Source organism: Nycticebus coucang, chromosome 6 (genome assembly GCF_027406575.1).
Source record: "Nycticebus coucang isolate mNycCou1 chromosome 6, mNycCou1.pri, whole genome shotgun sequence".
Classification (NCBI taxonomy): Eukaryota; Metazoa; Chordata; class Mammalia; order Primates; family Lorisidae; genus Nycticebus; species Nycticebus coucang.
In genome coordinates this window covers 5080940-5094736 of record NC_069785.1, presented here as the reverse complement: position 1 = coordinate 5094736, position 13797 = coordinate 5080940, and the positions used below count along the sequence as shown (strand labels likewise).

At 39.3% G+C, this 13797-nt stretch overlaps 1 protein-coding gene across 11 annotated transcripts in view; it reads right to left on the bottom strand.

Annotated features, from left to right (window-relative positions):
• Positions 1-13797, bottom strand: part of TXNDC16 (thioredoxin domain containing 16) — a 115672-nt gene that overhangs the window by 20487 nt on the left and 81388 nt on the right. For all 11 annotated transcript variants that reach the window (XM_053595379.1, XM_053595383.1, XM_053595384.1 and 8 more), the window contains exons 16-17: positions 11636-11720; positions 9871-10009 (exon numbers count right to left, since the gene is read on the bottom strand). In XM_053595379.1, coding sequence (XP_053451354.1) covers positions 9871-10009; positions 11636-11720 — 224 coding nt within the window. The remainder of the gene's footprint in view (positions 1-9870; positions 10010-11635; positions 11721-13797) is intronic.

The window sequence follows — 13797 nt, the reverse complement described above, 5'->3', positions numbered from 1 at the left end:
CACTGGATTAAAGATTTAAACTTAAGACATGAAACTATAAAAATACTACAAGAGGAGGGGGCGGAGCAAGATGGCGGCCAAGTAACAGCTTCCTTGCATCTGGGCACCGTGAGTCTGGGGAGATAGGACTCCAGGCATCTCTGGCTGGTGGGATCTACCTATCATCACTCCTATGAGGATACAAGGAGTCAGCGAGAGACTTCTGGACCCCAAGAGGAGGACTAAAACAGTGGAAAACCGGCAAGTGGTCGCATATGTTCAATCCATCTAAACCCGCCCACAACTGTAAGTTCAGTAGCAGCGAGACTGCAAACCAGAAAGGCCTTACCTGTGAACTGTTTTGATGTCCTTGGACTTGGCACTGAGTTGAACTGCCTTGGGGAGGGCCTGAGCGGGAGTGCGGAGAACTTTGGCCGTTGTCTAGGGCCCCCGTCTGAGCCACTGAGCCAGACGGAGCTAACAGTGTTTGGCGGTGGGTCACACGGAACCATTGTCAGTGATCTGCCCAGGTAAGCTCTGCCCTCAGGGTCGCAGAGCTAGAAACGGGTGGGAGCTGGTAACCCAGCAACCAAGTAGCCTAAGGGTGGGGTCTGAGCCGCCTTGCAGCCCTAACCCTCAGGGGCAGAGTGAGACCGGTTTTGGCACCCTGGGTAAGTGAATAGCCACTTCAGCAGTGATTCCAGCGAGAAAGCTGGGAAAGCTTCTGCTCAGCAAGTTTACCAGTTCAAAGTGCCTTTTAAGTGGGCTGAAGAGAGATTTAGGGTGTCTACCTGCTGGGGTTGGAGAAATCAGCAGCCTCCAGTCGTATCAGAACTGTGATTAACATCTCATACCCCAGAAGACCACGTGTTGCCCAGACAATATTCAATAACATATACAAACTGCTTTGTTTTTGGTTGTGTATTTTTTTCTTTTTTTTTGTTTGGTTGTTTTTTTTGTTTATTTTGACATTGTTGATATTATTTTGTTTTTTAATTTCAATCTTTTCCATACAGATACCTTTTTCTTTCTCAATTTTTCTAGTTTAATTATAACTTCCCATTGCTGCCTTTTTTAATAACTACAACTTCATTTTTCCTAGTGTTTCTACCGCTATCATTTGGTTTTTCACCCAATTTTATCCCCGTAAAGTTTTCTGTTTGCTTGTTTTGGTTTGATTTATAGCATTTTTGTCTTTCCTCTCTACTTGGTGGAGGTGGGGTACTGTGTCTGATCAGTTAGCAAAGAGCTGCTGACCTCAAGGGAACCACCCAACTGGGCACCCCCAGAAGGTGGGATTTTTTAAGGTTGTGTCAAAGTACCCTACTGTACACCTATATTGCCCTGTCTCCCTCTTTCTGTGCCTCTCTTCTTTTTGTCAGTATTCCTTATACCCACCCCCCTCTCTTTTCTCTATTTTTCTTTTTTTTCTTATCACTCGGTCCTCCTTTCTTTCATCCCTTTTTTGCTCTTCAACCTTCTCACCCTTCTGGTCCTGTAACCCTTAGTCCACAGGCACTCATGAATATAGACGCAAAAATTCTCAACAAAATCCTAGCCAATAGATTACAGCTTATCATCAAAAAAGTCATTCATCATGATCAAGTAGGCTTCATCCCAGGGATGCAAGGCTGGTTTAACATATGCAAGTCCATAAACGTTATCCACCATATTAACAGAGGCAAAAATAAAGATCACGTGATCCTCTCAATAGATGCAGAAAAAGCATTTGATAAAATCCAGCACCCTTTTCTAATTAGAACACTGAAGAGTATAGGCATAGGTGGCACATTTCTAAAACTGATTGAAGCTATCTATGACAAACCCACAGCCAATATTTTACTGAATGGAGTAAAACTGAAAGCTTTTCCTCTTAGAACTGGAACCAGACAAGGTTGTCCTCTGTCACCTTTACTATTCAACATAGTGCTAGAAGTTCTAGCCAATACAATTAGGCAAGACAAGGAAATAAAGGGAATCCAAATGGGAGCAGAGGAGGTCAAACTCTCCCTTTTTGCTGATGACATGATCTTATACTTAGAGAACCCCAAAGACTCAACCATAAGACTCCTAGAAGTCATCAAAAAATACAGTAATGTTTCAGGATATAAAATCAATGTCCACAAGTCAGTAGCCTTTGTGTACACCAATAACAGTCAAGATGAGAAGCTAATTAAGGACACAACTCCCTTCACCATAGTTTCAAAGAAAATGAAATACCTAGGAATATACCTAACGAGGGAGGTGAAGGACCTCTATAAAGAAAACTATGAAATCCTCAGAAAGGAAATAGCAGAGGATATTAACAAATGGAAGAACATACCATGCTCATGGATGGGAAGAATCAACATTGTTAAAACGTCTATACTTCCCAAAGCTATCTACCTATTCAATGCTATTCCTATCAAAGTACCTATATCGTACTTTCAAGATTTGGAAAAAATGATTCTGCGTTTTGTATGGAACCAGAAAAAACCCCGTATAGCTAAGGCAGTTCTCTGTAACAAAAAGAAAGCTGGGGGCATCAGCATACCAGATTTTAGTCTGTACTACAAAGCCATAGTGCTCAAGACAGCATGGTACTGGCACAAAAACAGAGACATAGACACTTGGAATCGAATTGAAAACCAAGAAATGAAACTAACATTTTACAACCACCTAATCTTTGATAAACCAAACAAGAACATACCTTGGGGGAAAGACTCCCTATTCAATAAATGGTGTTGGGAGAACTGGATGTCTACATGTAAAAGACTGAAACTGGACCCACACCTTTCCCCACTCACAAAAATTGATTCAAGATGGATAAAGGACTTAAATTTAAGGCATGAAACAATAAAAATCCTCCAAGAAAGCATAGGAAAAACACTGGAAGATATTGGCCTGGGGAAAGACTTCATGAAGAAGACTGCCATGGCAATTGCAACAACAAAAATAAACAAATGGGACTTCATTAAACTGAAAAGCTTCTGTACAGCTAAGGAGACAATAACCAAAGCAAAGAGACAACCTACACAATGGGAAAGGATATTTGCATATTTTCAATCAGACAATATCTTGATAGCTAGGATCTATAGAGAACTCAAATTAATCCACATGAAAAAAGCCAACAATCCCATATATCAATGGGCAAGAGACATGAATAGAACTTTCTCTAAAGACGACAGATGAATGGCTAACAAACACATGAAAAAATGTTCATCATCTCTATATATTAGAGAAATGCAAATCAAAACAACCCTGAGATATCATCTAACCCCAGTGAGAATGGCCCACATCACAAAATCTCAAAACTGCAGATGCTGGCGTGGATGTGGAGAGAAGGGAACACTTTTACACTGCTGGTGGGACTGCAAACTAGTACAACCTTTCTGGAAGGAAGTATGGAGAAACCTCAAAGCACTCAAGCTAGACCTCCCATTTGATCCTGCAGTCCCATTACTGGGCATCTACCCAGAAGGAAAAAAATCCTTTTATCATAAGGACACTTGTACTAGACTGTTTATTGCAGCTCAATTTACAATCGCCAATGTGGAAACAGCCTAAATGCCCACCAACCCAGGAATGGATTAACAAGCTGTGGTATATGTATACCATGGAATACTATTCAGCCATTAAAAAAAATGGAGACTTTACATCCTTCGAATTAACCTGGATGGACGTGGAAGACATTATTCTTAGTAAAGCATCACAAGAATGGAGAAGCATGAATCCGAATCCTATGTACTCAATTTTGATATGAGGACAATTAATGACAATTATGGTTATGGGGGGGAACAGAAAGAGGGAAGGAGGGAGGGGGGTGGGGCCTTGGTGTGTGTCACACATTATGGGGGCAAGACATGATTGCAAGAGGGACTTTACCTAACAATTGCAATCAGTGTAACCTGGCTTATTGTACCCTCAATGAATCCCCAACAATAAAAAAAAAAAAAAAGAAAAAAAAAATACTACAAGAGAATGCAGGGAAATCCCTTGATGTAATCAGTCTGGGCGAGTATTTTATGAGGAGGATCCCCCAGGCAATTGAAGCAGCTTCAAAAATACACTACTGGGACCTGATCAAACTGAAAAGCTTCTGCACAGCCAAGAACACAGTAAGTAAAGCAAGCAGACAGCCCTCAGAATGGGAGAAGATATTTGCAGGTTATGTCTCCGACAAAGGTTTAATAACCAGAATCCACAGAGAACTCAAACGTATAGTTTTCACATGAAGGCTATAATGCAACTATAGCAGAAGACTATGAGGAAAGGGCCAAGGAAGGGGAAGGGAAGGGGGAGGTTAGGGCGGAGGGAGGGTAATGGGTGGGGCTACACCTTCGGTGCACCTTAGAATGGGTACAGGCGAAACTTAGTAAAGGCAGAATACAAATGTCTACATACAATAACTAAGAAAATGCCATGAAGGCTATGTTGAACAGTTTGATGAGAATATTTCAGATTGTATATGAAACCAGCACATTGTACCCCTTGATTGCACTAATGTACACAGCTATGATTTAACAATAAAAAAAAAAAAAAGAACTCAAACATATAAGCAAGAAAAAAACAAATGATCCCATCACAGGCTGGGCAAGGAACTTGAAGAGAAACTTCTCTGAAGAAGACAGGCGCACGGCCTACAGACATATCAAAAAATGCTCATCATCTTTAATCATTAGAGAAATGCAAATCAAAACTACTTTGAGATATCATCTAACTCCAGTAAGATTAGCCCATAACACAAAATCCCAAGACCAGAGATGTTGGCGTGGATGTGGAGAAAAGGGAACACTTCTACACTGCTGGTGGGAATGCAAATTAATACATTCCGTTTGGAAAACACTTAGAGATCTAAAAATAGATCTGCCATTCAATCCTATAATTCCTCTACTAGGTATATACCCAGAAGACCAAAAATCACATTATACCAAAGATATTTGTACCAGAATGTCTATTGCAGCCCAATTCATAATTGCTACGTCATGGAAAAAGTCCAAGTGCCCATCAATCCACGAATGGATTAATAAATTGTGGTATATGTACACAATGGAATATTATACAGCCTTAAAGAAAGACGGAGACTTTACCTGTTTCATGTTTACATGATGGAGTTGGAACATATTCTTCTTGTAAAGTATCTCAGGAATGGAAGAAAAAGTATCCAATGTACTCAGCTCTACTACGAAACTAATTTATGGCTTTCATATGAAAGCTATAACCCAGTTATAACCTAAGAATATGGGGAAGAGGGAAAGGGAGGGGAGTGAGGGGGGAGGTGGGCAGAGGGAGGGTGATTGGTGAGATTACACCTGTTGTGCAACTTACAAGGGTACATGTGAAACTTAGTAAATGTAGAATGTAAATGTCTTAACACAATAACTAAGAAAATGCCAGGAAGGCTATGTTAACCAGTGTGATGAAAATGTGTCAAACGGTCTATAAAAGCAGTGTATGGTGTCCCATCATCGTATTAATGTACACAGCTATGATTTAATAATAAATTAATAGAATTTTACTTTCTCCAATATTGTGGATTTTTAGCATAATTAAATCAAGGATATGCTAAACAAATCCAATTGCCGATCTCACATCTTGCAGTTTATAATAACTGAAAGAATTTAGTAAAAAATTAGAAATCTATTTATCATTTTTATTATTAGTTTTAAGATGATCATCATTCTCCTGAGATTCCCTTGTGCTGAAGTAAAATTTTCTGTGCCTTTCTGCTATCGATCTGTCTGTTGTCAGCTGATATTCAGTGAACCTTCAGAGGGAGAAGTACCATCTTTCTTTTGGCCCCTAAGCCCTTTTTATCTTAGAAATATTTCCTTTCTCCACTTTCCTCCAACTCAGAATGACACCCCCCTTCCTATTCTCTCTTTCAGAATGCCCAGGTTCATGAATTGTCACAGTTATAAAACTTTAAGCAAATCGCAAACTCGTTCCACTCACTCTGTGAGTTTAAGCTGTAAAATGGAAAGGACTGAAAACACATATAACTTTTTTTGTTTTTAAGAGACAGGGTCTCACACTCTGTTGCCCAGGCTGGAGTGCAATGGTACAATCGAAGCTCAATGTGAGCATGAAAACTGAGGGTCACGAGATGCTCGCATCGCAGACCCCTAAGTAACCAGCACTACAGGCACGCGCTACCTCATCCAGCTACTGTGTCTTCATTTCTGTGGAGATGAAGTCTTCCTATATTGCCCAGGTTGGTCTCAAACTTCTGGCCCCACGTGGTCCTCCTACCTTGTCCTCCCCAAGTGCCAGGATTATAGGTATGAGCCACTGTGCCCCATTTTTAAAAATATGTTTGTAGCAGATAATTTGTCTAGGCTGTTAGTAACAAGAATTGAAAAGAGCAATAAACAGTGCTGATATATTTAGGATTAAAAATAGCAATGACTTATAATAGTAAAGCCTCCACCATTTTCCATTTTTAGTCCCACAGCTATAATTTCATCCTCTGGAAAGACCTGTGAACTAGATAAATCATGCTGCGTGAGATAAATAATCCCCAGCCCACAGACAGGAAACCAGCAGAGAAAGGCCAACTTGAAAAAGTCACACGGCTGAGGAGGAAGCAGCGGGCTTCTGAGAACTCAGGCGTCCTGCTCACCAGCTGCCCATTTCACCGGATCACACTAGAAATTCAGATGAAAGATTTTATCTTCTGAATGGCGCCAACCACTTATCACAATACTGGCTCCTCCTCAAATGCCCAGATTCTGGTACGCCACCTTACCCCAGTCAGTTCTCAGAACAGCCTCTCTCTGCCACCTCTCATCTTTCTTTCCATTCTCTCTCTTGCACTCTCAACATCTTCTCTCCTTTTTCGTGATTAAAATCTTAGGTCCCTTTTTCTCCAAATTGTCCTATGTTGTCTAACTACCATCTCTTAGCTTTCTAGTGAAGTGTGTCCACCTACAAAACATCGACAGTTCTCATGGAGCCAGCAGAAACATCGGAGAGACAGATCCACCTCTGCTCCACTCAAACGTCCACTGAGAACTACAATGTTCAAGTAACTTATGCTGGATGCAGAGTCAACAAAGAAATAAGACACTCTCCCCGCTGTCAAACAGTTCATCCTTTAGGCAGGGGGCTGACAGCTATACCAACTGCTGAGATCCATGGAACAATCTAAAGTCTGACAATAAGGAAGTCTACTGGCTCAACACCAGACAAGCTAAAAACAAGGCCGAGGAGCTCATGGACAGGCTGAGGGACTGGTACCAGGGCTGGGCTTTGGCTAAAGACTAACATCTGGACAGGCTGATCTGTGTACTTGAGCAGGGATTCCAGAGGCAGGGCATCCTGAGGACGGGGGAGCTGCGAAGGTGTACTGGGGAGCAGCAGGTGAGAGGCGCACATGCAGAGGCAAACACGAGACCTGGGGGTGAGGCCTTCATGCATTTTCTAGCTCTTGGGAATACTGAGGAGAATGTGGGGTCAGGCTAGCGATATGGCTGTGCGTGTTTTCAGAAAGATGACTCCCTGGAATATGAATTTGAGAAAAAAGGCCAGTGATGAAACCTGGTCTTTCCTTTGCTGCAAAGAAGAACCAAGCCTTCTGTCAGTCGACAAGGAAGACTTGTCGTCCGGTTCATTAAAATAAAAATTTCATGCCATATAAAAAATTGTTACCACCTGGTCATCCATTTCTCTTCCCCCTCCAGATGAAGGAACTAAAATCTTTCTAAAATCTATTTAATTTTTATTGTAGCTGTTTAATATTTAGTTGAATTCCACAAACCAAAATATTATAAACTCAAACACCGTCACAATGCCTATCAATCTGCTTTAACTCTAAACAGATTTTGATAGTTAAGTTTAACCTAAAGTTTCTCAGGCTTAAAGAATATAATCTTAAAGAAAAATACTAGGTACCAATTTTTATCTATCAGATAGGCCAAGACAGAAGAGTAAAATGATATAAACCTATGGTAAGACAATATAGAAATAGTTATCAGACCCTCAACAATGAGCCTGCTGTTTGCACTACCAATTCAAATGCTAGGAATTTACCTTACGTACATAATCACGGACACACCCACAGATTACCTAAAAGGATGTTCCCTGCATTAAAAAAGACTAAGGTTTTAATTCATTAGTACCACAAAATTTATGCAGATATTAAAAATAAATATCATAGCTATATTTTTAGTGAAAACACACTATGAGAAGACATGTACATATACGCAAAATTTTTTTAAATCTTGGGGAAAATACATTCCTAACTTTAAACTTGGTTAGTGACGTTATGGATGATTATAATTTTCTTCTTTATAGTTTTCTGTGTAATGTGAAAAAAAGTTAAAGACTTATAATATTTCTAAAATTACACTATGTATATGCTAAGGGAATATTAATAATGTGTCAACAAAGACAAAAATGTTACTTTAATAAATAACTTAGAAAACTACCTCATGAAAATATTAATTCAATGATTTAATTATAACTTGTAAATTTAAGGTTATAATTAAAGGGGAGAGAGAAGGCACAAAAAGACTTACTAAAGACCAGTCATGTATCTGAGCCTAAAGTGCAAGGTCCTGTAGACCATCATGACCAAGGACACAAGAGAAGGACATTCACTCAGCATTTCTGGCTGGTAACCTTGCTCCTCTGTCACTTTAGAAATGCAGAGAAGTATCAGTCTAGGACATTTGAGCTATGTCAGATATAACCACAGACAACCGAAACCAAGAAACCCAGGTTACAGCTGCTGCGCCCTCAGCTCGCTACCATACCAGTAGCGTGCACACTGGATCGCGCGGGCGACAGTGATCTCAGAAGATGACAAGACTTTCTTTTACTGTACCTCTTCTGTGATTATCTTTAGATACCCAGACACTTATCACTATCTTACAGTTGCCTACAGTACTCAGCACAGTGACACGCTGTCTCCTGCTGTGGCCTAGGAGTGACGGGCCATACCACATAGCCCAGGTGTGCACGCTACCATGTTCACACAACAAAATCCCCAGATGCCACATTTCTCAGAATGTGTCCCTGTGATCAAGTGATGTATGATAGTACAAGGAAAATGTTAGAAAAAGCCTTTTGTAAGGCAGCGTTGTGTTCTAAATCTGTATAAACACTAAAAATAGCAGCTAGCACTTGCTGCATGTTTGTCGCTGGTTCACCCTGCACGTAGAGCACTGTGCACCGTGGGTCACCGAGTCCCCACAGTGCTGCCCACAGCAGGTGCTGGTGTGACCACGGCTGTGCAAAATGAAGAACAGACAACTGAAAGCACAGGCAGCAAAAAATAAATCGAGGCTTTGAAGCCAAGCAGCCTGACTTCCTGCAATGAGTGTGCTTAATGACCAGCATCAGCCTGGATTTCTGCCACACTCAGCAGGACATGTAAACTCTCTGCAGCGGGCTAGAGATGCTGTGTGCTTAACAAGTGAGCAGCAGCGCGGAGCGCAGCGAGCCAGGGCGTCTCCAGCTCACAGAGCGTCATCTCAGGGCCAGGAAAGGCTGGAAACAGCATTAACACACACTGTGTTCAACGGGTGGCGTTTTTGTTTCAAATGACATCCTCATTATAAAACATACCAGTGTGATGGAGGCATTCCTAATTCTATATGAAATCAGCACATTGTACCCCATAAATGCATTAGTGTATACATGATCTGTGTGTTTATGATTCAATTAAAAAATATATATATTCAATAAAAATAAAAATATTGAATATATTCAATATAAAAATTGAATATTTTTTTTTATTGAATCATAAACATGATTCAATAAACATCATATTGTGGCAAACATGCAGCAATAAAAATATATAAATATATAAAATATATATATTGAATATATATTCAATATTCAATAAATATATATATAGTCAATACAAATATATATATATAAAAAAGATGGAAAAAAACCCGCACTCACAAACATCTCCAGCAGCGCGTCTGTCACTATCTGAACCAGGTCCTGTGTGCGGCTACCAGCTAGTGAGATGCTTTCTATCCTGCCTTCTTTGTGTCTGGCAATCAGCAGGGCTGGAAGAGTTGCAGCATATTTATTTGACCTATAGAAAAATGCAGATTAAAATTCACAACCAAAATGTAAAAAAGTCATCAAAACACAAACAGTTAGGCCAGAAAGTCACAGTGGGAGGCGGCAAGTGGGAAGAAGCTCCACTGCTACAGGAAAAATGAGCTAAATTTCCAAACTTATTCTTCTACATGAGGCTACCTGAGAAAGTTTAAGAGTTTTGACAACCTAGATTAAAGCAGAGTAACAAATAATCTAGCCGTTTTTTTCCTACACAATTTATTCATCCAGAAAATGTCTAAACAGGATTTGGAACACAGTGAATGGTCCTCGACCTTTTTGGACTGCCTGCTACACTGCTGAGTAAGGTGGTGGCCACTTACGAGACACTATCTGCCAGGCACCACATTAGGCAATTTATTTTTATTTTTATTTACCCCTCAGAAAAGTCCTATAAGATAGGCATTATGACCCCCTTTTATAGATGAGGAGACAGAACTTAGTGACTGATATATGGAAGACGCAGACTTCCAGTGAGGGGCTCCCCACATAAAGCCTGCTCCTGACACTGAAACAAGGGCCCAAATCCACCCTCTACCACAACCACTTTTGCTAACTAAACCTAAAAGAAAATTCTCTAAATTAAATAGGAAAAATGCTTTCTGTGAAACTACTAGTGTGGCAGTTATATGTAATAACTTAACTGATGCCAGAACAAAGGGCAGACATTATAATATGATATGCATCAGTCGAAAGCTCAGGCTTCAGATCACCTAGGGAAGCCTCTTAGCTGACAGGTGGCTACCATACTCTGAAACCTGCTGGTCTAGGTCTCTGAGCCACAGCTAAGGGCACAATGAGAACAGATTAGAGGACAATCGTGATTATCCACTGTCTGGAGGATAGGTCTCAAATTTACTAGTTCAGTATTTACATTTCAAAAACCACTAATTTCACAGATAAGACACACACTTCACCATTGAGGGCATATGTCACCAGTGTTGAAGAGGCAAGAGTTAAGCTGAGAATTCTCAGTTGGGAATATTACAGTCAGAAGGTAAGAAAGGTAAACTACTGGGAGCAGTAAGTCCACTTGCACCTGAAAATTGTCTTTCGTGTAGAATGTGATGTGTATTAATAATAATCTCCAAATTTACAGTTGAGTCCTTCGTTATGTAGCAACTAAAATATTTCTGTAGTCCACAGAAGCCCTACCCTCTACAGATAAAGCAACTTAAGTAGCTACAGACGAACAAAAAAACCCACTGATTTTTAAATATATATATATATATACACACACACACACACACACACACTTTGGTAGCAAATAAAAACTTACTCTCTAAAAGTTAAACTCTTCAAAACCTCTCCAAAAAACAACTCCAAAAAACCAAAATTACAGATAAGAGAATCCAAAGAGGAAAATTTTTCTAAGATGATGAAGTGGGAATCCAGGACTGCCCCTGGTGGAGGCTCTGGCCTCAGGTGAAAGACTATCTATGGAATCTAAACGTTTGGTACTTTCCAGATCTCCCTGGAAGAAAATTAAAAAAGTATTTTTGTGGCTGTGCTGTCTTCCTTCACAACCTGAATAAAGGCGAGTAATACAGTATTTTGTGTAGCTTCTTCCACCCTAAAATTAAAAGAGCAAAAAACTTACAGTATCAAAACATCTTCTTTAGAATAAATTCCAGTGATAACATATCCTTGCAGGTACTTTCCAGCTTCACTGAAATATTCTTTTGCTATAAAAACATAGACAAGACAAAAATCTGAAACCTTGAAAATAACGTATGTGACTCAATCGATGAAGAGTTTTATATAGATGGTAGTTCTTCATTATTGATTACAAAGATAAATATTTAAGTGCAGACCTCATACAACAGTGGTTCTAAAATAAATCTGTGTCCTTTTCATGACATTTGATTACTAAAGAAATGTAAACTGATGTAACAAAACTATGGTTTCCTAAACAAATGTATTCTAAATGTAGTTTGTAAGACTCACAGCACTCCGATCAGACAGAGTTACTGAATAAATATTTGTTGGCTTTTCTTCCTAAGGCAGGGTAAATGGAGACAGCTGCCCTACAAGTAGCCTGAAAAGATAAGCAGGTTTGTAAAATGATGTGCACTTGTAATCACAAAATCTAAAGTGCTTATAAGCATAAAAAAAACCTCTAACAGTGTCTGTGCTAGGATCATGCAATTTTGACGGATTTGTGTCTCATTTTTCTATTTTCTGCATTTTCTGTAATGTGTTTTCATTACTTTTGAACTTACATTAATTTGTCTATCAGGTTTTAGTCATTTGTTAGGATATACATATTCAAATTAAAAACTATGATTTCATCAATCTACATTTATGAAAATACACACTTTCATAAATAGCATGAATAGTAACATTTTGCTTAGTACAACAAAATGTATATTTTCATAAATGGCATATTCTGCATTATGTTAATGACTATCTCATAACCAGGAAGCAAATGTGAATTAAATCATTGTAGTCAATGAGAAAAAAAGCAGAAGTTGACTTATAGGTAAAGGATGTATTCTTGCCAGATGAAGGCCAAATGACAGCTCAGCTTGCTTACAAACAGTTCATGGTGGCTCAAATACAAAAACATCAACGGAAGGACTGAGTCACGAAGCAGCTGCTCGGCCGCCAGGGATGCTGAAGACAAAGACCTGTACCTCAGCAGCCAGCAGGAGATTCATAACGCGAGAGTTCAACACCTCAACACTTGGGTAACCACACGATTACTTTCTTTTAAAAGGACACATACTTTCCATAAGATTGAGAAACATTGTCTGTAGGGAGCCAACGTACTAGGGTGGCTCAGTCAGCCAGTGAGCAGCATTGGGAACTCACTTATAATTATAAATTTCATGAGAAACTCATTAAAATATTTTCTTTAGCTTGTGCTATACAAAAATGGAAAAGACTCATAAGAAAAAAAGGCAACTAGAAATCTATACTTATTATATAGCCTAAAATTCATACAAAGACTCATAAATAAAAATATTCTTTATATATCACAAAAACAGAAAAGCATATTGTTTGTAAATAGTTGAATTATAATAAATATTAATATAGACTCATTCAATCAAATACGCAGCCCTGGCTCAGCACCATGGCTCAGTGGTTAGGGCGCCGGCCACATACATGGGGGCTGCCAGGTTCGAATCCAACCCAGGCCTGCTAAACAATAATGACAACTACAACAATAGGGTGTGGCAGGCGCCTGTAGTCCCAGCTACTTGGGAGGCTTAGGTAAGCCCAAGAGTTTGAAGTTGCTGTGAGCTGTGATGCCACAGCACTCTACCAAGGGCAATAGAAAACCAACCAAACAAACAAACAAACAAAACCCCCAAAAACGAAAACAAATATGCAACTGTGTTTATAAAGAACATTAATCACATGGAAAAAATAGGACTCAATATTAAATAAAACAAGGGCAGCGCCTGTGGCTCAAGGAGTAGGGCGCCAGTCCCATATGCTGGAGGTGGCGGGTTCAAACCCAGCCCTGGCCAAAAACCAAAAAAAAAAAAAAATTAAATAAAACAAAAATAGCAAGATGTCTAAGCGGTTTTAGCCTAATTTTATTAAAACATATTATGCTAAATATGCAATGTGTAGGTACATAGTAAAAAGATGGAAGGAATCACATCAAAATGTAATAGCACTTTTCTTTCAATAATTAGATTATAAAATTTTTATTTCTTCTTCAAACTTCTCTGTATTTTCAAAATTCTCTATAATTTAAAAAGATACTCTTTTAAAAAAAGACTAATAACCAATGAGTGTTTAACTATACAC